General features: G+C 39.3%; 1 protein-coding gene across 2 annotated transcripts; it reads left to right on the top strand.

Moving 5' to 3' along the window:
- On the top strand, positions 1-20,996 carry kiaa0753 (KIAA0753 ortholog). Of its 2 annotated transcripts, none has more exons than XM_061719616.1 (17): positions 1-290; positions 1,402-1,695; positions 1,823-2,084; positions 2,169-2,278; positions 2,376-2,438; positions 2,733-2,948; positions 3,641-3,818; positions 4,584-4,774; positions 4,952-5,073; positions 5,650-5,802; positions 7,610-7,688; positions 8,373-8,441; positions 10,464-10,634; positions 12,059-12,140; positions 12,383-12,503; positions 18,004-18,237; positions 19,944-20,996. In XM_061719616.1, the coding sequence occupies exons 1-17, from the start codon at positions 159-161 to the stop codon at positions 20,095-20,097; spliced, it is 2,631 nt and encodes an 876-aa protein (XP_061575600.1). In that variant the 5' UTR covers positions 1-158; the 3' UTR covers positions 20,098-20,996. The 2 variants fall into 2 exon arrangements, with proteins under 2 accessions (XP_061575600.1, XP_061575599.1); XM_061719615.1 differs by having other exon boundaries at positions 5,647-5,802.
- Positions 20,997-25,002: the final 4,006 nt, after the last annotated feature.

Here is a 25,002-nt window from a genome sequence, read left to right as displayed (position 1 = left end):
TGTCATGGCGCCGTTTCAAATTGTAGTCAAGCTTTTGTCAAAACATTCACAGAAACTTTGTGTTTTAATTAGCTTTAAGTAATGTTAACGCTTCATATATTCAAAATCAATAAGGTTACGCTTTTTTTTCTTGCTACTGTGAGGATGTTTACGTTGCGATGACCGCACATTTCTTACACGGTGATCCAGTTTATTTCTCTAGACAGCAAAGTCCAGAGAGAGGCTGGGTTGCTGTTGGTTCAGCTATGAACCAAAACTACAAACTAACTCCTGGGACGCCCCAAACCAAGGTAAACTACATTTACACATTTACATTTCACGACTGTCATTACTGGTGTATATTTTGTTGCAAGGCAAGGCAAGTTTATTTGTGTAGCACAATTCAACACAAGGTAATTCAAAGTGCTTTACATCGACATTAAAAACGACAAAACACAATCAAACAGTAAATAACAAATAAAATGAAATAAATCAGAAATAATTTTATTGCCAAGTAGTTTAACACGACACCAAAATGATAAGAAAAGAGGTACAATAATAAAAAACACAAGTTGTTAAAAAATAAGGGCAGTAGAGTACAGCAGGTAAGTATTTAATATAAGAGTACGATTCAGTAAACAGTAATGTTTTTAGGCCTGATTTAAAGGAGCTGACAGTTGGAGCAGACCTCAGGTCTACAGGAAGTTTGTTCCACCGGTGAGGAGCAGAATAACTGAACGCTGCCTCACCTTGCTTGGTTCTGGTTCTTGGGACAAACAACAAACCAGATCCAGATGAACCTCAGGGGTCTGGGAGCTTCATAGGAACTAACAGATCAACCATGTATTTAGGTCCAAGACCATTCAGTGCTTTGTAGACAAGAAGTAAGAGTTTAAACTCTATTTAAAAAATGTTAACTCGCAATTGCAATAATCCAACCTACTGAAAATTAATGCATGAATACGTTTTTCCATGTCTTGTTTGGACAGAAACCCCTTAATTCTAGCAATGTTTTTCAGGTGGTAATAGGCAGATTTAGTGATAAACTTTAGATGGCTGTTGAAGTTCAGGTCTGAGTCAATAATTACACCAAGATCTCTGGCTTGATTTGTAGCTGTCAATGACATGGACCCAAGGTGAGCGCTGATCTTTTCCCTTTCATTTTTAGGGCCAAATGAAATAACTAATATCAACAAGGATACAACAAGCACTACATAAACTAAATGCAGCATAATACATACTAGCAGAATAATTTAGCAGAGACTGCAGTGTTTGAGCAAAAACTGAGTTAATGTAAGATTTAATGTTGGGTTGTTGTATTCCATTTGATGTAATAAATTGTGCAAAAAAAAACTAAGTGTAGTAACTAAACTAAGTGAATAACCAATATTTTCTTTGTAATTGGTAACTCACACCCGACAGCTGTTGTTCAATGAAGGCATCCCTGCAAGTGCCCTCAACCGTGCCACTCTCGTCGGCCCTCCAGCCCCCATTGTGATAGAGAGATGGCTGCCAAGGTCAGAGATGTGTGAAAGTGACAACAGCACCAGTAGCTCCTTCAGCTTCACCACAATCTCTGAGGAAAGACTCCAGGCCGCTATTAATCTGGCCAAGAGAGATCTAAGGCGAAGGCACCGTGAGTCACTTAGGAAATTATCTGCTGAACCTTTGGAAGATGACTCTCTTTTTGAAACCAGCGGTGTGGAGCCATTTCAGGTAAATGCATTGACATGGCATGGTTCATATATATGATAGTTCAGTGGTGTATGACCTGTTTAAGATATTTCTTTCTCACCCTGTTGTTGACGCAAAGGCTAAATGGTGTCTTTATCTTTCTCAATAGAAACAAGGAGCCACTCCAAGCAAAACAAAGCCAAAGACCTCTTCTCCAAAAGAGAAGGCATTTCAACATGTTTCCAAACAGTTTGCTTTGAAAAAATATCCCACTTCCTCCAAGCCTTGTGCTGGTAAGTCTCCTCCGACTAGAGATCCTGGTCTGATGCTGGAAGAAAGAGGCAAACAGGCTCCTTTAAGCCATGAGATCTGCAAGCTGCAAAATGAGTTGGAAGTGTACATTCAAAAAGTGGAGGAGCTATCTAACAGAGGTAACATATTAAAAACAGCTTTTTATTGTTTACTTAGATTAGATCATAAGATAAAACAAAATTCACGTTTGGTTTAATCTACAGGGCAGAAAACAGAAGGGCTTTTGGAACCTGAAGAGCAAAGCAAGTTGGATATGCGCAGACAGAAGCAGGCAGCCCGCTCATCACGAGTCATTTATGTTCTTCAACAACAGGTATTTACCTTTCTACCACATATGATTGATAAATAATCATGGACTTTCTCATTTACACGCTGCATCTATAAACATAGCTATGTCAAACTGTTTATAGGTGAAAGAGATACAAGAAGATATTGAAAAACTACGAAGGGAGAAAATGTGGGAAACCAAAAAGGTATGTCGGTGTAAAAGCTTTCCCTTACCATGACAGTTAAACAGTTAAACAGTTAAAGTGAGATTCAGTAAGTACGTTGTTTTTTTGGCATGTTATCATTAAAAAAAAAAAATACTTATAATAATGTATCCGAACTGACTGATGTCTCTGAAGCCACAGTTGCAGCAGTTTTATTTATTTATATTATTTATTTATTGTAATGTACATAGTCTTGATATACTTCTTCCAAAGCAACCTTGTTGATTTATCTGTTTATGGGCTGTAAGATTGATTTGCAGTGTCTTCTTCTCTCAGTCCAGTGCAATAAACAGGCTTGCAGCTGCCCATCGTGGGGCACTAAGGGCCTTACAGGTTATAATCCAGCAACTCTCAGACCTGTCACACAGCAAACTGCCACCTCACTGTAAAGAAATGGGTCAGCTGATTCGTCAGCTCTCTTTGTGCTCAGCTAAGGTCGGACTGGGCTCGGCTGTGCCTGAGACGGCCCTCGACATCCTGCAGAAACTAGAGGTTAGGAGCATAAAGTGCATTCAATTACTATCTACGCTGTGAGATGTTGCGTCATTGCTTATAAATGACATTTCTAATGAATTAATGCAACTTCATATTGATGTTTTATAGTTTGTAGTCTCTCAATTTAAAGACCAAACCATAGAAATACAACCTTAAGTGTACATAAGGATAAAACAATCTAAAGAGCTTTTATGTCAAAAGAGTGGATCAGTTTATCAGGGTTTGGTGGTCACTAGACTTTAATCTGTTTGTACGTTTAATTTACAAAAAGAAAATCAAACTCAAGGCCCAAGTTTGTTCAAGATGTGCTATTTGTGGGGCACAGATTGGACATAATAAATAAGATGATTTTGTTATGAGTCCAAGTCACTTTTTCACATCTATTTTCTGTCTCTCAAAGAATGAGAATATGTTAACAAAAACAGTTTCTTAAGCACTGATCTAGTTTGCACTTAAGTCTCGTTATAAGATTTGTTTGCAATGCTATTGTTCAAATGAAGTGGGGAAAAAATGTATTTACTCCAACCTTCTTTTGCGAATAATTGAAGTATTTGATATTTTTTAATGCCCCTGAATATCCATCCAAACTTAAGGAGGTCTTTAATAAATTGCTTAGTACATGTATTTTTTTATTATTCATAATAAAAGACTTGCATATCTAAACATTCCTTCTACGGTATGTCTTTTAGATTCTGGATTCTGCTTTAAGCAAACAAGAAATGCTGGAAAACATACAGGCCCAATCATGTCCTCCACGTAGGAAGTCTCCTCATCGCAGCATGTCACCTTCAACTGCACCCAAGGGTCCCAGCGTGGTAACTGCTGGAAGGACTATTAAACCCACAAATCCCAAAAGAGTTGTTCGCGGTGAGCAGTGATTGCCATTTCTTTTTTCTTTCTTTTTTATCTTGCCTGGAATATTGCTGCATTTCAAAATGTTACTCGACTTTAGTAATCCTTTGCAGGTTCAATGATAAGAATGTTTTTGTAAGTACAATTGTATGATAGCAGTATTTTCCTTTGTAATTGCCATTTTAACGTAATGGTTGAGTGTCTGCTGTAGGTTCTGAAACTTGCGGTGAGATAAAGTGTATGTTGTCTCCTGTGCATTTGGAATGTACCTAGTGGCTTATTTGTGATTGTGTTTGGGCCTCCTGCTGTGATTAAATGGCTGTAGTCAGGCTGAAAATTGATAGGAGCTATGAATAAGTGATAGAAAAATAGGAGGTAAAGTACATACTGTAGCTCTGGCTTTTGGTCTCCTGCTGTTACGTCTTATGAGCAGTGAACACCTGCTGGCTCCCATTGAGCTCAGAGGCTTTTCTGCAAGATGATAATATAAACACAATAAGCTTTATCTGCTCCCTTGATTAATACATTTTGCTCTATATCTTAAGTCTCTACACCACAAATCCAACAATTTATCAAGAGTCCTTGCTAATTGCCTAATTGATAGTGTTCTACATACCGGTATCCACCTTTCTCAGGCTGAATTATTCCTTTTTAAAATGGGATACTAAATAAAGTTTGCACTTTATTGTAGTCATTCCTAAATGTCTGCATTAGCAGGATGTAGTCAGTCAGTTAATAGCAAAACCAATCAAAAGTTAAAATTTTCATTTGTTTCTGCAGGGAGAAGAATGGCCTCACAAAAGCCTAAAACATCTTCTCAAAAGCCCGTAAACAGACAAGAGGTGCTGAGGTCTGTCCTGAAAATGATCGGCCAGCAGAGGGAGCTGGAAGATCTGCAGGAACAATCTCAAATGAAGGCTACCTACAGAAAAGGACCTCACGCAGAGAAAAGAAAGGCTGGCGTAATAAAGGTGGTTCACTGATACAAAGCTGAACTGAAAAACACCATCAACATATTTTTTTCATGTTAGAAATAGTATAATTCTGATTCCATTGAAGACAATGAAAAGGTGTGCCAAAAGTCTCAACACGATGTTAACATTATCAAACAACATAATTATTCATTCACGTTTTGTCAATGTAATCAGGTGCAACATGCCGGCTTCCAGCAGCCTACAGTTTCCTCTCGACTCAGAGTGAACCAGCTCCCTCAAAAAGAGCAAACCGTGCCCTGGATACCAACATCCCCCCACTCTCCTCCTCCACAGCGGTGAGTTTACAGTATCTCTCCGCTTCATGACACATTTGTGTTTTAAAAATCACAACTCTCAGCTGAATGGATGATTAATGTCATTATATAACTGGAATTATACACTTAGGATTTCTAAATTCAGATCTCAAGATAACAGTTGAAATCCAGTACAAATACAAATGCACAAGATTGCGTACTGAATCAACAACCATCAAATACTTTATGGGAATGAGTATTTGACTGTTGTGTTGAAAAACACCTGAATGCTTCGGATCAGCAATCTGCAAAACCTCTACAATTAGTTCTTCAAATGCTGCCTCTGTATCTGGAATTTGTTTTGATAAGATAAATTATGCTTCAGTGCAATATACTATGTGTTGTTGTTCTTTTGTGTATTTACTTAATTTTAGCATCTGATAAGACCTGATAATAATTGCGTCCTTATCTTTTCTTTTTTCATTTTTCTTTTTTACACATGATTGTAGGAGAAGAATAAATGCTCTTTTTCCTACATCTTTTTACCAATTTTTTGTCTCATTCTCTGATGTCTGTGCTTGTGTTTCTAATTTATTCACCGGGCTGTTATCTCAGCAGATCCCCTCAGAGGGGGAGAGCAGAGCCTCGCTGTCTCTTCTCAGCAGCGGAGCCCTCACTGAGCCCTCCAAAGCAGCAGGTGGGAGGTGGATTGGAGGCACAGCTGACTCTGAGCTCAACAAAGAGGAGAGAAGCTCAGACTGAAGCATTAAAGTGAGGCACACCTTATACTACTTTCATTCATTTGAGTCTAATTGCTGTCACTTTCCAAATTCAAGAATAAAATACGCCAGTTCGTGAGTTCTGTTCTGTTCTAACATACAAAAGGTGGAGGTAAGTGGATCCTTAGTGAAAACAGAGAGCACAGAGAGAAAAATCTTTGAGTCATTTTTAACTTTCATGTCGGACTTGCTTAAAGCCAAAGGCAATGCTGTCAAAGTTAATTCTTTCCAATGATTTCAACTAGATCCTTTGTAGATTGACACAATTTCTCAGTTTGAGATATTAATAGATGACCTGTTTTCAGCCCTTATAAGCTCCTCATTGATTGAGTGCCGCAAATAGGCCTCTATTTAATTAAATATTAATTACTACAATTGTGCTTTCCTATTAATCAGTGGCCAGCGACCTGATTGTAGCACCAAGGGCTATAAGTTATTCATGTGAAAAAACGTCATCATTCTTGAACTGCATGGAGGCTGAAAGGAAAAAAAAGACAATGGTTAAAAAAAGAATAAACACATTCCAAGTTTTAGGTGTAGTACAAATGTAATTACACCTTTTAGGATACCCCTGAGCTCTGAAGTGGTGAAATGGAAGCCATGGAAACTATTGTTGGTTATTTGTCTAAAATTAGAAATATTTTGATCAATTTATAATTGGAATGCATCTTCTTCTATAATGACAATAAATAGCAAGCTGGGGTTGACCGACATGAACTCGTACATAAAATGTCAGTCAAATTAAACAAAACTCAATACATAAAGCCAGTAAACTTAAAACTTTTTTTTTTTTCTTGCATCACTGATGCCTGATGTAAGACTAAATTGATGGCAACTAATACAACCCCAAACAATAACACACCCTGGCTTTTTGGACTTGTTGCTGATACCAGTGTGGATGTCCTTTTCTTCTTTGGACTCATGAGTTTTTTGTCTGGGAACACATGGCATCCACACCCACATGTTCCCTTGATGCAGATCCCCCGCAAATCCAGAGTAACCAGTTGCCCACCTCGTTTTTGCAGCTATTGATGGATGATGCTGTCTGAGGTATCAGAAATCAATTTATTGTTAAATTTAAGCTTGTACCTTTGCCTTTTAAGCACGTAAATATCAGAAAAAGTAGGCTTTATAAGCCAAGTATATTCACACATACAATCAATTTGGTTCAGGCTGTTTGTGTCATTCCAGCATTATATAAACTGTGACCGGAGACTAAGAGTAATATACATGCACACATTATATTCTCATCCATTCCATTCTTGCTTTGAGGCGTAAGGTTTGTTTTACTGATTTATTTATTTGTCTGTGTTTGTTGACAAAACTATTGAACAGTTCTTAATATTATGTTTGATAATACTTTTAATTACTTTAAAGATATTTCTGCATCAGACATTCTTCTGCACGGTGGTTTGGTGGTTGGCACTGTTGCCTCACAGCGAGAAAGTTCCTGGTTCGACTCCCGGGCCCGGCGGGGGTCTTTCTTTGTGGAGGAAAGCAAGAGTTGTGGAGTTTCAACGTTCTCCCCGTGCTTGCGTGGGTTCCCTCCGGGTACTCCGGCTTCCTCCCACTGTCCAAAAACATGCATATTAGGTTAATTGATTATTCTAAATGGCCCATAGACGTTTTCTGTCTATATATGTGGCCCTGTGATGGACTGGCGACCTGTCCAGGGTGTATCCTTGCCTCTTGCTCGAGCTGGGATAGGCTCCAGCAGACCCCGGTGACCCTGCAAAGGATAAAACAAGTATAGAAAATGGATGGATGGACTTGTAATGTTGCTCTGTTTTTATTAACAGGTCTGAAGTCAGTTCGATACCTCAGTGGGCTGAGCAGAAGGCCAGAGAAAGAGTTCAACCTCTTCTGATGGAAGCACAGGTGGGAAAACTTACTCATGCCTGGGTGGTGCCACATTTTACTTGAATTTCTTACCTTTACTCTACCGTCTAGAGAACAATGAGGAGGATTAGAACTATAAGATGACACTGTATATGCTTACCTTCAAATAGGACTTTTTTTTGTTGTTGTTGGGTTTTTTTTTTATGTTTATATTAGTGGTGGGGAAAAAAATCAATATTGCAATATATTGTTGCGCTCTCTGTCACAATAAATAATCGATAAATTGATGGCAAATATTGATATTTTATTACGACACACATAATGGATTTACGCGGTTGTCACCGCACTATTGTTCATGCACTTCAGTTTGTCCATCTGTACAGTGTTTACATTTACAAGCCTAGGAGGCAGTGAGGCTCTATACAAATGCACTCTCTTTGTACATTGTATGAAGTTTTGGCATTGAATAAATGCATAACCACAGACGTTTTCCTTTTTATGGGTATTTTTTCTTTTTTAGTCAAATATATATCGTTGATGAAATTTCTTACAATATATTGAATATCGTGTATCGTGATATTATCGTTATTGTGGGCCACATATCGCCACAGTATTGAATCGTGAGTTACCCGTATCGTCCCACCATAGTTTATATATTTATTATTGATGGACAAAGCCAAGTCTCAATGGGACATTGTGTGTTTTGATTGTGCACTTCCACAGACTGATGAGACCAGGAACAGGATCAACACGTCACTGAGGAGTCGGCTCACTGAGCAGGGAGTAGAGAGGGTAAGCTGCACTACAGAAGATTTTACTTCTTTGTTCTATAAAATTGTAATTTATCACTCCAGTGGTTTAGCAAACAGAACCTAACAAATATATGATTGAGCCCAATAATTTGTCCGTGTGGAATTGAAAATGTTTTCACTCCCATTAGTCAGCACTCTGACTAATATGATTTGCATGGCTTACGAGATTAACATTTGCATTACCTTTTTAGATTTATATAACAGTGGCAATACGCTATTTAAAAGGTTTATGATTCCTCTGTGCTGATATTTTTAGAGAAGGTCCTCTTCACCCATTTTTTTTTTTTTTTTACCTCAGAATGCATTATCTCCAGACTCTCTGGATAAATATGTATTTCATGTTTGATCCCAAGCCAAGTGTAAGTGATGAAAACATCACTACAGAAATGACAGTAAATGCACAACAAAAGAGGTTCAGAGAGGCAGGAAGGCAAGAGTAGAGCAAAGACTTTAGTGTCTACAACAGGGGTCTTTCAGTGCTGACCAGGGACCTCTGCCTTTTCCTCAGCTATTCCAAATAAACATGTTGTACTGAGTTTCTTGATGTTAGTGCAAAGATTTAGTCCACATTGTTTATTCGTGAGTCATTTTGGTTTAGGGTTATTGTGTTTGAATAGTTGAGTATAGTGTTTCCAAGGGCAACCTTGGCTAAATGCTCTGCTGAAAAGGGGGAGATTTAGTCTCTGGATATGGATAAGTGAGCGTCCAAGAAGTATCGGAGTACTCGTCCAGCTTTGGTGTTTACCACAATGGGATGAATCACACTATCTGTGATCATGCTGCATTGTATTTCACTGAGCTGCTGTTATATATTCTGTCCATGAGAACGCATCAACTCACTTATCTCAGATTAATCAAGGAAGTCATAGCAAAAACGCAGCACGTCTTTAAGAGGCTGTATTTGTTCTTTTTTTGTTAGTTAATTAATTAAATTGTTCATTAATTGATTACCATGGCTTTCATACGAGCGGAAATTTGGCTCACTATACAGTGTTGACTCATTCAGTGCTTTGCTTTGTGACCCCGTTTTTGTCAAGGCTTTGTTGTTAAACAGATGGCTTTCTCGCTGTAGAATGAAAGACTCCATTACCGTTATTAGGAAATGTCCTAATGACTCAAGCTGATGGGATACAACTTGTTCTCTGAGATCACTGCCAGTGTCCGTCCTCCTTGGCACCGTGTTAACACCAATATGACCAGCAAACTGCCGAAACTGCTTTCATAGAGGTGTTCAACTTCCTGATGATCAGCTAATCAAACGCATTTGATTAGTAGCACCTGACTGCTACTCTTTGTTTGCAAGCACCAATGACGTTTGTTCCTCTTTTTCCAACTCCATTGTCATAGAAGCAGTCCTTACATTAAACAACCCAATGACCAAACATTGCTACTAAACTTTGGGGCATTTTTTTTCAAATAAATAGTCAGAGAATGCAATATATCACTATCAACCTCAGATGCCTCATATTAGGTTGTATTGACTTCATTTTAAAAGATTGTAAGGCAAGGAAAGTTTATTTGTATAGCACAATTCAACACAAGGTCATTCAAAGGGTTTTACATCAACATTAAAAGACACAATTAAAGAGTAACAAGTCAATTAAAAAGGGAAATAGAAATAAGAAATAATACAATGAAATAAAATAGAATAAATAACAAATAAAATGAAATAAAATTATAAGAAAAGAGGTACAATAATAAAAAGCACAATTTTGTTTTGATTTTGCTTTGTTGTTTTTGTCCTGTATGTCTTTAAAATGCTAAAAACAAATAAAAATTGAAAAAAAAAGTAAATGCAGTAGAGTACAGCAGGTAAGTATTTAATTTAAGTAAACAGTAAAAATTTGCTTAAAAGGAGCTTAGATTTGAAAAAGTGTGTACTTGTCATGACTGTATGTTTGTCACGTCATTGTATCATTTTGTCATGTTGAAACCTATACGTCTTATTAGCTGTTATTAGTCCTATTAGTTGTCTGTTTAAGATGTATTTTGTCCTGTGCAGGCAGCAGAGAACATTGAGGAGCTAAGCGAGGCGCTCCTGGAGGATCTGTTGGAGGACAGCGCTCGGGTAGCGTGGGCAGCTGAGACTGATAAGCAGTTGGAGGGCTTGGCTCAGTGTAGGCTGCAAGCCCCCACCTTGGAGAGCATGCTGCTTCGTATGGAGGAGATACAGGTGAGAGCTGCCCTACAGAGAGACCAACTAGTGAAAGGACACTGTGGAACCTGAAAGGTCACCTGTCATCGGGTTGTTATTTATAGTGAACGGTTATGACAGCTCCGGTCTGCTGCTGCTTAGAGATGTAAGGTCTACACCAGGCTTGTCACGATATCAGATTTCCACTTAACAAATATTGCAGCAAAAAATAATTAATTATTATAATATTATCTGGTTATCTGAAGAATAAGAAATCCTTTCAGACGCACAACACTAAGAAGTCCCAGAAGTCACCAAATTTTGCACACAAGCCAGGCCTGGCGAAAAATTTTATATTTAATGGTTTGCATTAATGGGGGTGGCCTAATGGCTCAACTGCGCCCCCTTGAAAACTTCGTGCCTCAAGCCCCACAATACGGTTTGACGTACATGCACGGAAATCGGTACACACCTGTATCATGTCGCAACTTAAAGAAAAGTCTCTTGGCGCCATGGCCGAAACCGAACAGGAAGTCGGTCATTTTTAATTAATCGTGTAATTTTGCCGCAATTTATGCCATTTCTTCGACCGTTTCTTCACCCGAACCGTAACGTGCACCCAGGTGTGTTATACATCAAAATGTGCGTCACGATCCTGCGAAGATGTGCATTACTTTTCTCAGTCAAAAGCGTTACCGTGGCGACGATAGACGCCAAAAAGCGTGCCCCCCTTCATCTGATTGGTCCATATTTGATAGTTCCTACTTTCTGCCATAACTTTTGAATGGTTTGACATACAGAGTTGTGGGTGGTGTTATCGGACTCGGTTTTGACTCCTTCACCTTAAAGGAGCATGAGGCAGGATTTATGAAAAACATTTGTATACGTTTTAAGTTTTTTAGTAATAATGTCAGATGAAGCGTTCCAAACCAAAACGAATGAGCCCTCTAGCATATCTCTCCGTTGCCTTGAACAGGCTGTGTGCTGCAAAATGTGCTGCAATTCCGGGCCGGAATTTCCCACGCTGTCCTGCGGATGTGACGTCAAATGACGCTGCATGCACGTTTTCCCCGTTCTCCCGTGCCGGCTTCACTGTTGGCTGCAGTACCCCCGACGGCCGTCTTGGTGAAGGTGGCGCTAATGAGTCTCATTTCTTAAAAGGAGCCTCTGGACCTTTAATTGGTGCAAATTAGCCCCACCCCTTCTTCTGATTGGTCGATATGTGATAGTTCCTATTTTCTGCCATAACTCTTGATTGGTTTGATATAGAGAGTCATGGGTGGTGTCATCAGTTTTGAGTACTTGACTTTTATTGGTGAAAATTGCATGCGCGAGGGCCTGTTCATCGCTGCTGGCAGCTTTAATTTCTAATTGAAATTAATAGATTTTTTTTTTTTTGGTACTTTGCATCACCTTTACTCTGTCTTAGTGTGTTTCTTTTTCTTTGCTGTGTGTCTGAGCAGAGGGATGAGGAAGAAGTGAGAAGACGGTTTGCCTCCATAACCTACTCGGACCCGCTTTTCTGGGATCGGCCAGGAGTAACGGGTAAAAAAAGGCAAAATATCTCTTATCCATTTCCTGTCACTGCAAACCTGAGAAAAAGATTACTCTGGTATCCTGCAGATGGAGGCAGTGCTGCAACAGATAAAAGAAGTGAAAACTTGTCATTCAGACTGTGTTCTCATGTCCTGTTTCCACTGATCTCTCTTTATCTCTGTCACTTGCTCCACCCTTAACACGCTCTCTTGTCTCACCTTCCTCTCCTCATTCCTCTGTGTTGTTCCCAGCCCCCCAGGGCCACGCTTCAGGATCCAGGCCAGCCTCTCCTCAGCCAATTAGGCTCACAAGGCCGGGGCTGAAACAGACTCCTGCAGTTGATATTGTCCTCAAGAAACCTGTGGAGATTGGGTGGGTTGCCCTTCGCCTCTTCTTCGCCCACATTTCACCTTTATTACATCTTGTTTTGATGACCTTTTGAAAATACTAACAGTCACTATGGCTCCAGTACAAAACTGGCAATTCCTTAAATGTGTAAGAATTTCAAATATGGCATGGATATTGATTATTTCAAAGGTGTGGAGAGTTTTATTGCGCTTTAATTAACGATATGCAACAGCAACATCTCCTATAGGAAGTCATTCACTGCTTCTATAATTGGACCTCTAGACTCCATAAAAAAGAAGTGGTTAGTGTTTTCTAGTGATGCATGAAATACTAGTGCCTTTCCACATGATGTGTCAGTGCTCCGTAATCATTGTTCCTCTGGGAAGCCTCACTCATCCCTTAAAACTCACATGGTGGGTAACGGACCTAGGGCTGAGTCTATTCCTGATTCTGGCAGCATACTCCAGAGAGACACCCTCACTGCCCAGGGCTTCATGTGCAGCAGCTCAACTGCTTAAATTAATGAGGAACTTGGAGAGAAAAGGAAAGATAATGGATGGACTAGAAGTTGTTGACACAGACAAGCCAGCAGGAAGCTTCAGACAAATTCGAGCTGTGAGCATTAGCAAATTAAAGGCAGTCAGTTTTGAAGTGCCTCAAGTTCACTTCCCTTTTTGGAAACCTTGCCCTGAGATCCACTGTGCTGGTGAGTCATCTGTGACTCAAAATGTATTCATAAACTAATTTATAAGCTATCTTTTGGCAAACATACGGTAGTCAAGGATTTAATGTATTTATTATTTTGTCTTCAAGCGTAGCCTCTCGAAAAGGACAAAGTCACTTTAGAGCCGTCTCCTGATTTGTTCGGAAGATACCTGCCTGCTATCTCACAGGGACTTTCAGAAGCGCTGTCACCCCACTGGACTTAATCATGTTTTGTTTTTGACGAAGAACAACACTGTATGGCAGTGAGTGCAACTTTTCTGACATTGATCAAAAGGAAAATACTGTGGAATTAAATGGAAATCTAATTTGAATCAGCAGGGTGACAAAAAATCTTTCTCAGTGCAACAGCATTCAAGACCCGTTATGTTTTTAATGAGGAGTATATCAGATTTCTCCCACAAAGATTCTCCAGATTTAAAAAAAAAAAACCATACTATTGATCAATTGCTTTGCTGCCTCCTGACAGCAAATCTACGGAAATAAGAAGCTCATCAACAAATGTCCCACAACAGTTTTACACTTGAAACTTCCCTGAATATTTATTTTGTGGTTTCAGACTTGATTGCTGCGCACAGATCTGATACCAGTCTCATTTTAGTCCCATTTAGTTTCATTTTAATTGTATACTAATAACTTTGAATGACTCAGCGATGATTGTTGGCAAAGCATTACTCACACTTCTCTGGCACAGCAGGAACTTCATTCAGCAATTCCTTTAAATGTTCAGTGAAGCAGCAAAATCTGATGTGTTCAATAACCGATGCCGGCTGGTCATCCACGATGATGACTCTATAATGATATCCATAATTGTTGTGGCTTTCACACTTTCTTTGGAGAACTTCTTTTGTTTCTGCAAAGCAAACTTGAGATTGTATTGCCTCGGCCTCATCATCTTCCTCTTTGACTGAATAAAACCTTCACGCCCATTTTAACTGATGGCTCATTAAATGCTTTTTGAGGCCGCTTGTGTTACATTACGCAACATTTATGCTACCTGTGGAAATCGTAGCTTTCCTTAATGAACGTTTACAGCGTAAAATAGCGTTATATTGCCAAAATAATGCTAATGCTGCATCACTAGCTCAGTCCAACCATCGTATATCCATCTGCCGACTAAAAGCAGAACATTTCAAGGCTGAATTGCATAACTTCCTCTGCTGGCTTTTAGATCAACAAAGACTAAGTTGGATCTTATTTATAAAAATTGAATGATTCTAAATCTGTATGGATGTAAATACTCCCAGATCTAGATATCCCTATTCTTGGCAGAATCAGCAAGTATTTCTGATGTTGGTTTCAGCATTGAAACAAATATTCTGCCGTCACTCGCCAACCACTACTGCAGGTAAACAGATTGTCCAATCTCAACAGCAGTCGTCTGAGGTATTGTTCTCTTAGTTCCTCCATCCATATCCATATATTTGCATATGTTCCACTCTTGAGAATGAAGAATTTCTTCAAGACCTTGAGGGCATCTGCTCAAATCTGACAAAAAACATAGACTTGGAGTTGAGGATGAACTAATCAGAATTTGACAGACGCCACCTCACAAAACCCATTTTTGGCTTTAAATGAATAATTCATATCTAAAAATAATTCAACACAATTCCCTAAAAGAATGTAGTCTTGACATTTAATATCCAAAAGGTCAAGTTGAGTATGAAATTGCTAAAAGACTTTCTTGCCATTATTTCTTTGGCGCAACTCAGGAACAGAGAGGGGGATTGTGTCCATGTTTGTTTTTTTTAGTTAGCTTTTAAATTGAGGTCACACAAATTGGATGCCAGTTTTTTTCTAAGTTCTTCATGCAAGCCTTTATTTTCTTTATTTGAATCTGGACATGAATATAAACTACAATTTGACTGGCTGACAGGGGAATATTACTTGGATGATTGCTTTCTAGTATGTTTTTACAGAGAGCTCGAGCTCTTTTTCTAAACATTTCCCTATGAAGTAATAAAGGTGGTTGTAGGATATCGCCTGATGTGAGGCAGAGTACTTACTGCTTTTTTGAAGGAAGCTTTCAGGGAGATTAGTTTGACTCCTGAGTTGCAGGTTAGGTGCACCATTAGAGGATTTTAATAGTTTAAATTACAGAATCCTGGACTGCATTAATGGTTAAAACCGGCCTAAGTTGTCTGCATACTTCAATTAGTTCTTGTTCATTGATGATTTTGATTGATTTATTTTTTTTCTCTCTGGCTGCGTTCTAATTTTTGAACCATTTGTTTTTTTAACACTCTGTGTTGGCATTCACAACTGTAGGTAGTCCAAATATCTGCCAGCAGAACAGATAATTTATGCTTATGTGCCTGAAAGACTGTAGAGGAAAGAAAAAAAAAAGGGACCATAAGAAATCATGGAGAATGCTGTCGTTTTTCTTATGCAGCAACATGGTAAAATGAATCTTGTATTATTTTTGACAATGAAGAATGCTTGTTTTTGCGTTGATACAGGATTGCGTTAATCTTCTGTTGCTGTTGACTCTCAGTGTTCAGCTGAGCATAATGGCAAGGTTTAATTTGGAGGATTTGGAGCAGCAGAATCTACGAAGAGCTTATCATTTGTGTTGTCTCAGTCCTGGTTTGTTGTTCATAATCCACATTTTTAGCCCAGAGACACGCATCAGCCTCCATCATCTGCATGGAAGTCAGAGACATGCAGAGACGACTGCCCCACACAGATTTTTGAACACACAGTAGGACAATATCAGGCAACGGTGGCAAGGCTGCAGATTTTTGCCTGTGTGACTATCCCTAGAGGCATTGTTCCTCGAATTGTTTGCCGACTAAGACACTGCCAGTCTGGTGCTGGTTATGATCTAAAAAAAACAACATCTCTTGCATCGAGCTGAGAAAGACAAGTGTACAAAGATGTAGATTTCTTTCTTTGTTTCTATACAAACATGCAGTTGTTCTATTCTTCCCAGAGTATAGGTAGTGCTGACTTGAGTGTGGATGAAACAGCAACAAAGAAGCCCTGGTTGTTCACATTATACCCGTTTGTCACTTCCATTGACTATCACCAACGTGAAAGATTTGTCCTGCAAAAATGTTTTCTTTGAAAACAGCATCTATTATTCCTATCGTGCTTGTCTTTGTGCCTGCACGAGTGCTTGTGAGCGAACACTGAGACAACAGGCTGAGAGATTTCATCTTTTGACAGGAGAGATGAGCCACTGTTTGTCTGCATGGGGAGGAGGCCAGATTAAGATCTCGATCATTCGGACTGAACCCATTGAAGCTTCATCAGCAGGTCAAACAAATGGGCACAGAAGATGAAAGCCGCACTCGGCAATATGGAAAACCTTTCATATGCCTTTTTTGACCCGGCAAGCATTTCATTACCGAGTGAAGGACAGATCTGCAGTTGTGATAGCATCAGCTGTCTTCATCATGATTCACAATGACCTCAATGAAACATCACAGAAGAGTTTTTACATGTCCCTATTGCAGTGTGCTCTGCGTTTCCGAGCACACTCATCTTTCCCGCTGTCACCAGGGTGTCTTTTGAGTCCTGCTCGATTCACCCTCTTCTATTCTGAGCCAATATCGGTTTTATCCAACTCATCCTCCGCCCAGCCCCGTCTCCCTTGCAGTATATCACCTGCGGCAGAGTCTTTTGCCGGGTCCTCTGTGTGCCAGAACCTCACTGTTGTAGTTTCAGAACAGAAATGACAGGAAAAAGCTGAGTTTTTAAAGGTACTAGAAGAGAAGAGTCCTGGCCTTGTCAGGATAGTAGGACCTGTGAGATTTTCTTTCTTTTTTTCCTTTTTTTTTTTAATTTTAGGACAATTGAGTGTTTCATCTCTCCATATTGAAAATGTTTTATGGTGACATTTAGTATTACCTACAAAAAAGTCTTGAAACTCCTACACTATTTTACATTTTATTTTACATTCCTTTTCAATGTGTCCCTGTGAAGCTGAGACACAGGCAGGCTGTCACACATTTGTGTTGTGGTAATCGGTTCAGCTAGGACGTGTGGGCTGATGTGTCTGACTTTGGGTGAAAGAATGCTGAAGTATTGAGTGAAAGGGCATTATTATCACTTATCGGTTAATGTTTCATGTCACACTATACACCTTCAGCGTCCAGGTTTAATCTTGCCCTTGCAGTCTTGCACCTAGGTTTCTGAATGGTGGTTGGTCCCTCTTCATTTTTGATTCACACAAAAAGCATGGCCCCCTCTGACTTTAATTATAGCAGTGAGTCTGCAGGTCGCTGTATTGTTGCCTTTTCCCACATAGGTCCTCTGATGCCTGCCTGGCTGTAAATTGACCCATTTCAGTCTGGAAGCAGAGGTTTACAGTCCTGATACTTTGATATTTATGGCTGCCCCATGGTTTGTAGCCCCAATGGTCAAGTTCAGCTGAGGCCCAGGGAGCACAATAGAGAGAGGCACTTTGCCTGGGAGCTGCCACGACACTAAATATAGCACAGCAAGCGCTATTGCAAGAGCCAGGCTGATTTGTCTGAGCAGAGAGGATTATAAGGCCAGACCGTGGTGATTCCCAGCTGAGACCCTGCTCTCTCGAAACGATGGAGAGACGAGAGAAATGGCCTGCAGGTGAGAGAGGTGGCCCCACTCCACATCTCTCATACATTCATCTTTTCCTGCCTGGCATGGGTTCAGCAGCAATTCCTAGTTTCCCACAGTTCTGCACTCAAACTTCAGTAAATGAGTTGGCATTTTGAGTTGTTTTAGACTGTTTACCCAGCACGAACCCTGAGAGGAAGAAATGACAATAAAGTGGATCTGTTGGCCTCACCCCACGGGCATTTTCTTGTTTCCACAGGCACAGTTTCCTGTTCGAGAACAGCCCAACGGGGAAGACATCCCAAGACGAACAGATGCCCACAAACAACTCTGTGTTTCATAACTCTGCAGAGAGGCACAAGGCAACTGTTATCTCAGTGCCGGGCAACATGCTGAGAAACATCCAGCGTTACCGGGACGACTATGATGCTTACCTGCGCACTGTGGCTCACGGGACCGTCTACAACTTTGACCCGTGGGCTTTGGCAGACAGGTTAGCTTTAAAAGTAAAGTGTTTTTGAATGGTTAACATTTTTAACTCTGAAACTCACTACTTTTACTGTAGTTTTAAGTTTAGAATAGAATAAAATACTTTATTGTCAATATACATGGGTACAGTGAGATTGAAAAGATTTATAAAAGACATTCTACTGTGTACTAACTAAAGTCACAATGAAGCTGCATTGTCTTTCCTACTACCTGTTTAGTCCCTCAACATGGTTTAGGGACATAATAAACAGCAGGAAGTAAAAAATTTGAACTGAGTTCAGGGATTTCTGTATTTGTATTCATGCCAGTGCGCTTTAGTTAGTAAGCAGAGGCTCTCGTCTCAGGGAACATTTAATCCCTAGCTTCGGTATACTAGTTCTAAATTTAAGAAATATTTTTCTTCTCCTCTGCAAGAGCTTGAAACTGTTGTTTAATCCCACCATGGTGTCTGACTGCTTATATAACTTGTTCATTATTAGTCTGACATCAGTGAGCCAAACATTTAAAGATGCGGTTCTGTACTTTTTCTTATTTCTTTGGGGAAAATGCAATATTGTGTGAGGAGTCGCATCCAATTATCCTCAGTCTTCTTAAAGCAAAAGAGCACAGGCATGTTGGCTTGTGCACCCCCCCTGTGATTGTGACACAGTGTAGAAACCTTTCTGAGTGATGAGATGGTAATGAGCTGTCGAGTGCTGCTGTCGCCCCACACCACGCCACCATGAGGATCTCATTGAGTCGATCTGCTAACAGACTTGTTTCAGCACTGCGCTGAGCCCAAACACACGCAGCATACATCCTTGCACCTACTTGGCAAAACTGTGTAGGATGGTAATTTATTGTTTGGATGAACTTCCTCTTTTTGAGACTTTAATAGCTTATGTGTTATGCTGCACACTAGCGATGTGGAAAATATGCAAAACACAGAGTCATTCCGAGCGAGCATTGCTCGGAGCACGCAAACGGCAGAACCTCCTCACGGCTGTACCAATCCATAACGGTGGATTATGCAAATGCAGATTTTTATCTGAGTAAAGAATTCTTGTCTTGACATTTTAGAAGTTACGACAACCAGCAATTGGTCTGATAGTTTTTGCTTCACCGGCAGCTAAGAGATTTGATATTTTGAGTGTTCTCACGCATTTCCGCCTCGACGTGTGTGTTTGTGTGCAGGATGCACGTGCGTGTATGTGTTGACCCAGATAATGTTCAGGCATTGAAATTAAGCGTGTTGCTGCACCCAGACCACCCGTCTTTAGTTATTTGCCTTCATTACATGCCTTTCAAAGCAAGACAGAAATATTCAGGCTTCCGTATGCTCTGCTCTGAACCCCAGCAGGCACGTTCGTTAGGAAAAAATCTGCCCTAATTGCAACTTCTGCCTGTTTGCAGGAAATGACCCAAGGCTGTTGATTTGCATTTTCTTTGAAATCTTATAAAAAGTGCCCTCAAAGGACATGTTTAAAGTTGATTTGCATTTCACCGTGGTGCACAAGCCTCATGCATTTTATATTTTTGCAGATTTCAACATTTCTCTTGGTGAAGTCTTTGAGCAAGAGCCATGAATATGTTTCTCAGTGTCATGTAGTCATTCCTTGTGATGCAGTTCCCAAGTCTTTTGTCAGCTCATGTAATCTTTAACTGTCAAGAGAGCATGGTTCCAAGGAGCTGATGCTTTTTGTAAAGTTCCTGCACCTTATTTTCTTGCAGCCTGGCAGAGGAGTTGCTGTCGGAGGCGCTGGCTGATGTGGCTGCAGAGTTTCAGGATGTGGCGGAGGAGTACGCTGAGGCGGTCTTCACCTCAGAGTTCCTGCAGCCCATCCATTCACCTCCTGCTTCAACTACAGCTTTGGTCAGCCAATAGGATGCTACGGTTCAATAGGGATCCAGAAAATATATACTTGACTGTGAGTGAGTGAGTGTGTGTATGTATTTGTATATTTTTTTTCCCACCAGGTACATTTTTTTGACCAAGGAGTATGATTATTTATTTTTTTAAAGAGCTTTACTCTTGTGCATATTTCACTATGGAATGAATTTATTTAATGTTTGTATGTCTGTGTTGCACTACTTTGTTGAGACAACATAAGGATTTATATCACTAGGATTTTAGGCATTATTACTGAAGCTGCAGCAGCTGAGATTAATGAATTGCAAAGGGAATGTTGGTTTCTCCAGTCTTGATGGTCCGTTTGTATTTGTGATTTAATTCCTCCGGGAAAGTTAGTTGAGGGTAGATAAGCTTGAACGCACCATTATGACATTACAGAGGATTATAAGATTACTGTCCTCCTTTTTCAATCCGTTTGAATATCCCAGAGGATTACTCACACTTTCTATTTTCATGTTGAAATATAAAAAGAAATGATAATTGGATCTGGTCTCCAAAAAGTGTAGCAATCCAAGGTCATCATATGTTTAATCTGATCATCTTCTAACAATATTAGCTTCACAGATTCAACAGGATTTACAAACATTCTTAAAATCATTTTGAAAGCCTGTAACTTTTATTTGTGCTGCTGTCATTTTTATTTGTGCAGTTTTTCCTCTCTGCCTACGTACCTCTCCCATGTATGAGATGGATTTCATGTTAAACGTGGATTGTTTGATCCATACTAGTCATGATCATGCGTGTATGCCTTGCAAACTGTGATTTCCTGCATTCTTGATTCTGCTCTGTAGAGCCTGAACAGCCATTACACAGCAGAAATCCATCTTTCAGTCTCTTTTTTTGAATAAAAGGAAACGTAGCTATGTTGGTCCCACATGACTCCCATATGTCATAACTGAAAGTAAAATTACTTGGTAAATCTTGAAATCACGTTGTTTGGGTGCGTATCACACAAGGACTCTTATAAACAACAAGAGTAATCACAGATGTTTGTGAGCTGGATTGGATTTGGTCTGTAAAAGAAAAGTATCCTCATAATAGACAAGTCATTATAACTGAGATTGGTCCTTAATCAAAGTCAGGCTCCTTTTATGTGTAAAGTGCAATTCATCAAAACTGCTTACTTGTAACTTGCTTTTGTTTTCATGGGAAAAATGAATGCCTCCTGTCTGTTTGGGAAGGGAAAGTCGTCTCCCTCCACCTCCTGTCAGACTACTGAAAATCCAAAAAACACACATTTTAATTTCAAACTAACTTTTCAAATCCATTCTCAACTAAAATGCTTAAGCAGTGCTGTGTGTCTGTTCCTTATGGTTCTCATTCTTCTCATGCTTTCTCAAAGGATTTATTTGGTACTTTGTAACAGAGGCAAACAATGTTTCCCAAGAGACAGTTGGCTCAAAACAATGATTAAAAACAAAAAGAAATCACTGTTAAGCAACGGGATGAAGGGAACAGCATTTATTTTTATTTAAGTCTCTGACCAAAAATGACTAAAGAATAACTAATATTTAAAAGGACTAAATGATAATAAAATAAAATTCAAGGGAATTTTAAGTAAAGAGAAAAAAAAAATTGCTAAAATACATTTGAGACAAACTGTGAACGATTCTTCTTTAACGTCTGATTATGTTTTGCAGTTATCGGTCAGAGCCGCAGAAGACAAAGCTGAATATGTTTATCATTGACAGGAACCACCTGGAATCTGTCTGAGACTCAGGAATAATGACATATTCCTCATTTCACAAAACGTGAAGAGGGTGATGCTAAATAACTTTTTGACATTAATGCATAAGTACTGCGCACAATCAAATGTAACTGAAAAGACCAGATTAAGCTCCACTTTTCCCGCCATTATAAAAATCTGCCGGGTTAGACCTCGCCTCCAGCCAGCACCGACTCATTATCATAGCTAATTTCAAAAGAGGTTGGAGCAGCTGACTGCAGCACAGTCACGACGTATTGAAGGTATAATGAATTGTCTTTTACATGTACAAAATAAAATAAAATCAAATCAAGGTGCATGTTTTCCATGCAGGTAGAGTTAGGCTCCTTTTTTGACATTTAGGCTGGTTTCTTTTTTTATTATTTTTTCTGATACTCAGATGGATGTTGAGTGTCATGTCTTATTAGTCATGTTTGCTGGTCTCAAGGGATAGTTTTCTAAAGATGAAGCATCTGAGGAAGGATTTCTGCTGAGTTGCTGGTCATTGTTGAGCAATCTTTTATGCAAACACCACAACTGAGTGGCATTTCAGTATTCTACACTGCAAATGCATTTTTATCAAATTGTTTTGAGGATTGTGTTGTGTGACATGTCCAAACAACAGTGATTTGAGGGGAATTTAGGAGCGCAAATTAAGTTTTTTTTTTTTTAGATTTTCAATGATTCTCCAAATGCCCATAACAGAAGTTGTTATATCGGCTGAATTCACGTTGTTGCATTATGAGACAGAGACATTCGACTACTGTGTTAAATGTAGTTGAGAGCAGACACATCTGCAGGAGGAGCAGTATTGCTTTTTCTTCCACATACATTAGGCATTCAGCTTCTTCAGTATGTGCAACAGTCGGGCAGTAAACAGCAGCTAGACACCGATAAAAGCCTCGGCTGTTTATTGATTGGTTCCTGTTCAAAGAATTATGATCAGCAATATACTTCTTAATCCTCAAACTTAATTGGTAAGTCTTTCATCTTGTTTTTGCTCAAAAAACAGAAAATGTTTGCATCATGGTATAAAAGAGCACTCCAGTAATTCAAAGTTAAATATGAAAATGTATATTGGCTACATATATGAATAAAATATAGGCCATAGAAATAAGTATATGTAAGGCAGATAAAAATGCAAATCTGCAGCTTTCAGTGTGTTTTACTGCAATATTAGGAAAAATGAGTTGTCTGCAAAAGACAGAAAGCCCTACTGGCCCCCCTCTAAGATCTCTACCTAATCATGTTATCCTATAATAAAAAAAAGACACTGTTAATGAGTCATTATGCTTTTACTGCAGAATGTTATGTGGTCAATAACACAGAAAAGGATTCGCATGAATGCAACCCATTGAGCTTTTCCTGGGGGAGACTGACTTTTACAAGAATTAATCCGTCATTTGTTTGAAAATAGCTTCACTCAACCATAATGAAAGATAAAACTGCATATTTAAATACAATATAATTAAACTAATCTCTCTTTAGGTTGAAAATTAATACAAGTATGACGTTTCAAATTAATGAACAATCAGGTTTCAGCTAAGATGCAATACCCTGGTTAGAAATATCTGAGACAGATAAGTGCACTGGATATTTTTCAAGTCTCTGGCATGGGTCTGATCTCCTCTGAACCTGGTTATTTTGAGTCATTTAAGTAGACTTCCAATTCTCCAAGAAATCCACAGCAGCTCGTCTACACCACATCTAAAGATAACTCTTCTGCTAGTTGTGTGAAAGTGCACGGCTAGATTGTGAACAAAGACAGTACAAAGTTGACATGTAAAAGAAGAGAAAATTCATTTACGTTCGAATAGAACATTAAGGTAGGGTAAGTAATGTCTGGATGACATCACATCTGTTGATATTTGAAAGAATATATTAACAGAGTTAGCTTCTTCCTCCCTCTAGGGAAAGTTAGACCGGAGATATACTTGCAGTTCAGACCGCGTACACCATCCAATGGTGTCATGTATACTTGTTTCGTGTTCTAATCTGCTACTGCTACTACCGCTGCTATTACCGCTACTGAATATTTAATCACTTTTCCAACTGTTGCTCTGCTTACTGCCCCCTATCGGTCACCGCCGGTACAACGCACTCTCCTCGCGTACTACGCGAACGACGTTGCGGTTGGTGGTACACGCGAACGGACGCGGACGCAAACACCAATAGCAAGTATATCTCGGCTCTTACTATCCGGTATATACTTGTGAAGTCTACGTCATAACACTGAGTCCTTGAAAATGTCTGTCCAGAAGCTCAAGAAGTGGACATTTAAACTGGATGATCATATTACTGCAAGCACACTGGTGGTTCCACCAAAAAGCATCACAAAAATAAAACATATTGGTTATTTTGGACTGGACAATTATTTCTGAAATGTTTCCTGCGGAAGGGAGTTGGGTTGAAGGGAAGTTAACTGACTTTTTCTGGAGTACCTCTCCCATAGAAATGTCTATATTGTTCATGCATACACAGAAAGCAGCATGTTGTAGCTGGGAAAATGTAGAAATTGTTATTTTAAAGATACTATTTTAAAATGTAATCAATGTTACGGTTTATTTTATACCCCAGGCTATTATGGTTATGGCATTAAAAGTGTTGCAGAGTCTTTTTTTCCTGTCTGTTGCAATCAGTGGCATAGCCAGAAAAGAGACTTTGGGTGTGCACCAGCAAACACTGGGTGTGCCAAATTTTTTTTCAACAAAACTAGATGTTACACCTCCACAAACATTCAAAAGCATGTATATCCAACATTATTAACAGTGCAAAACATATCCACATGTTGTGTGTGCTCTCAATATATAATAAGTATAATAATATATATAATATAATAATAAGTAATATAAAAACCACACTTTATGCATGTCCTAAAAAAAACATCACAAAAATATAACCACACACACACATAGCTGCCCAATGAAGCAAACATAGTGAAATATAGCACTCATGCACTCAGAGCCATAACGTATCCACATTACGCATGATCAACAAAGCTATTTAACCAGAGGCAGAACACAACTATTTGGCTTAAGGTTGGCCTGATGGTTTTATTATAAAACCATCAGGCCAACCTTAAGCCAAATAGTTGCCTCAGTGGCAAGTTTTTTTCTGCAAGGAGCAGTCAATCACTCGAGTCAACACACTTCTCCAGGGTGCCTTTTCAGCGG

This window comes from Cololabis saira, chromosome 4 (genome assembly GCF_033807715.1).
Source record: "Cololabis saira isolate AMF1-May2022 chromosome 4, fColSai1.1, whole genome shotgun sequence".
NCBI lineage: Eukaryota > Metazoa > Chordata > Actinopteri > Beloniformes > Belonidae > Cololabis > Cololabis saira.
This window is presented reverse-complemented; position numbering and strand designations above follow the sequence as displayed.

What these genes read in the sequence shown, in the direction of transcription:
- kiaa0753 (XM_061719615.1), top strand. Translation starts at nt 159, where the DNA reads ATGACCGCACATTTCTTACACGGTGATCCAGTTTATTTCTCTAGACAG. An exon ending in TTTATGTTCTTCAACAACAG is followed by an intron (nt 2,279 to 2,375) that starts GTATTTACCTTT and finishes AACTGTTTATAG; the next exon opens with GTGAAAGAGATACAAGAAGA. An exon ending in GGATCGGCCAGGAGTAACGG is followed by an intron (nt 12,141 to 12,382) that starts GTAAAAAAAGGC and finishes TGTTGTTCCCAG; the next exon opens with CCCCCCAGGGCCACGCTTCA.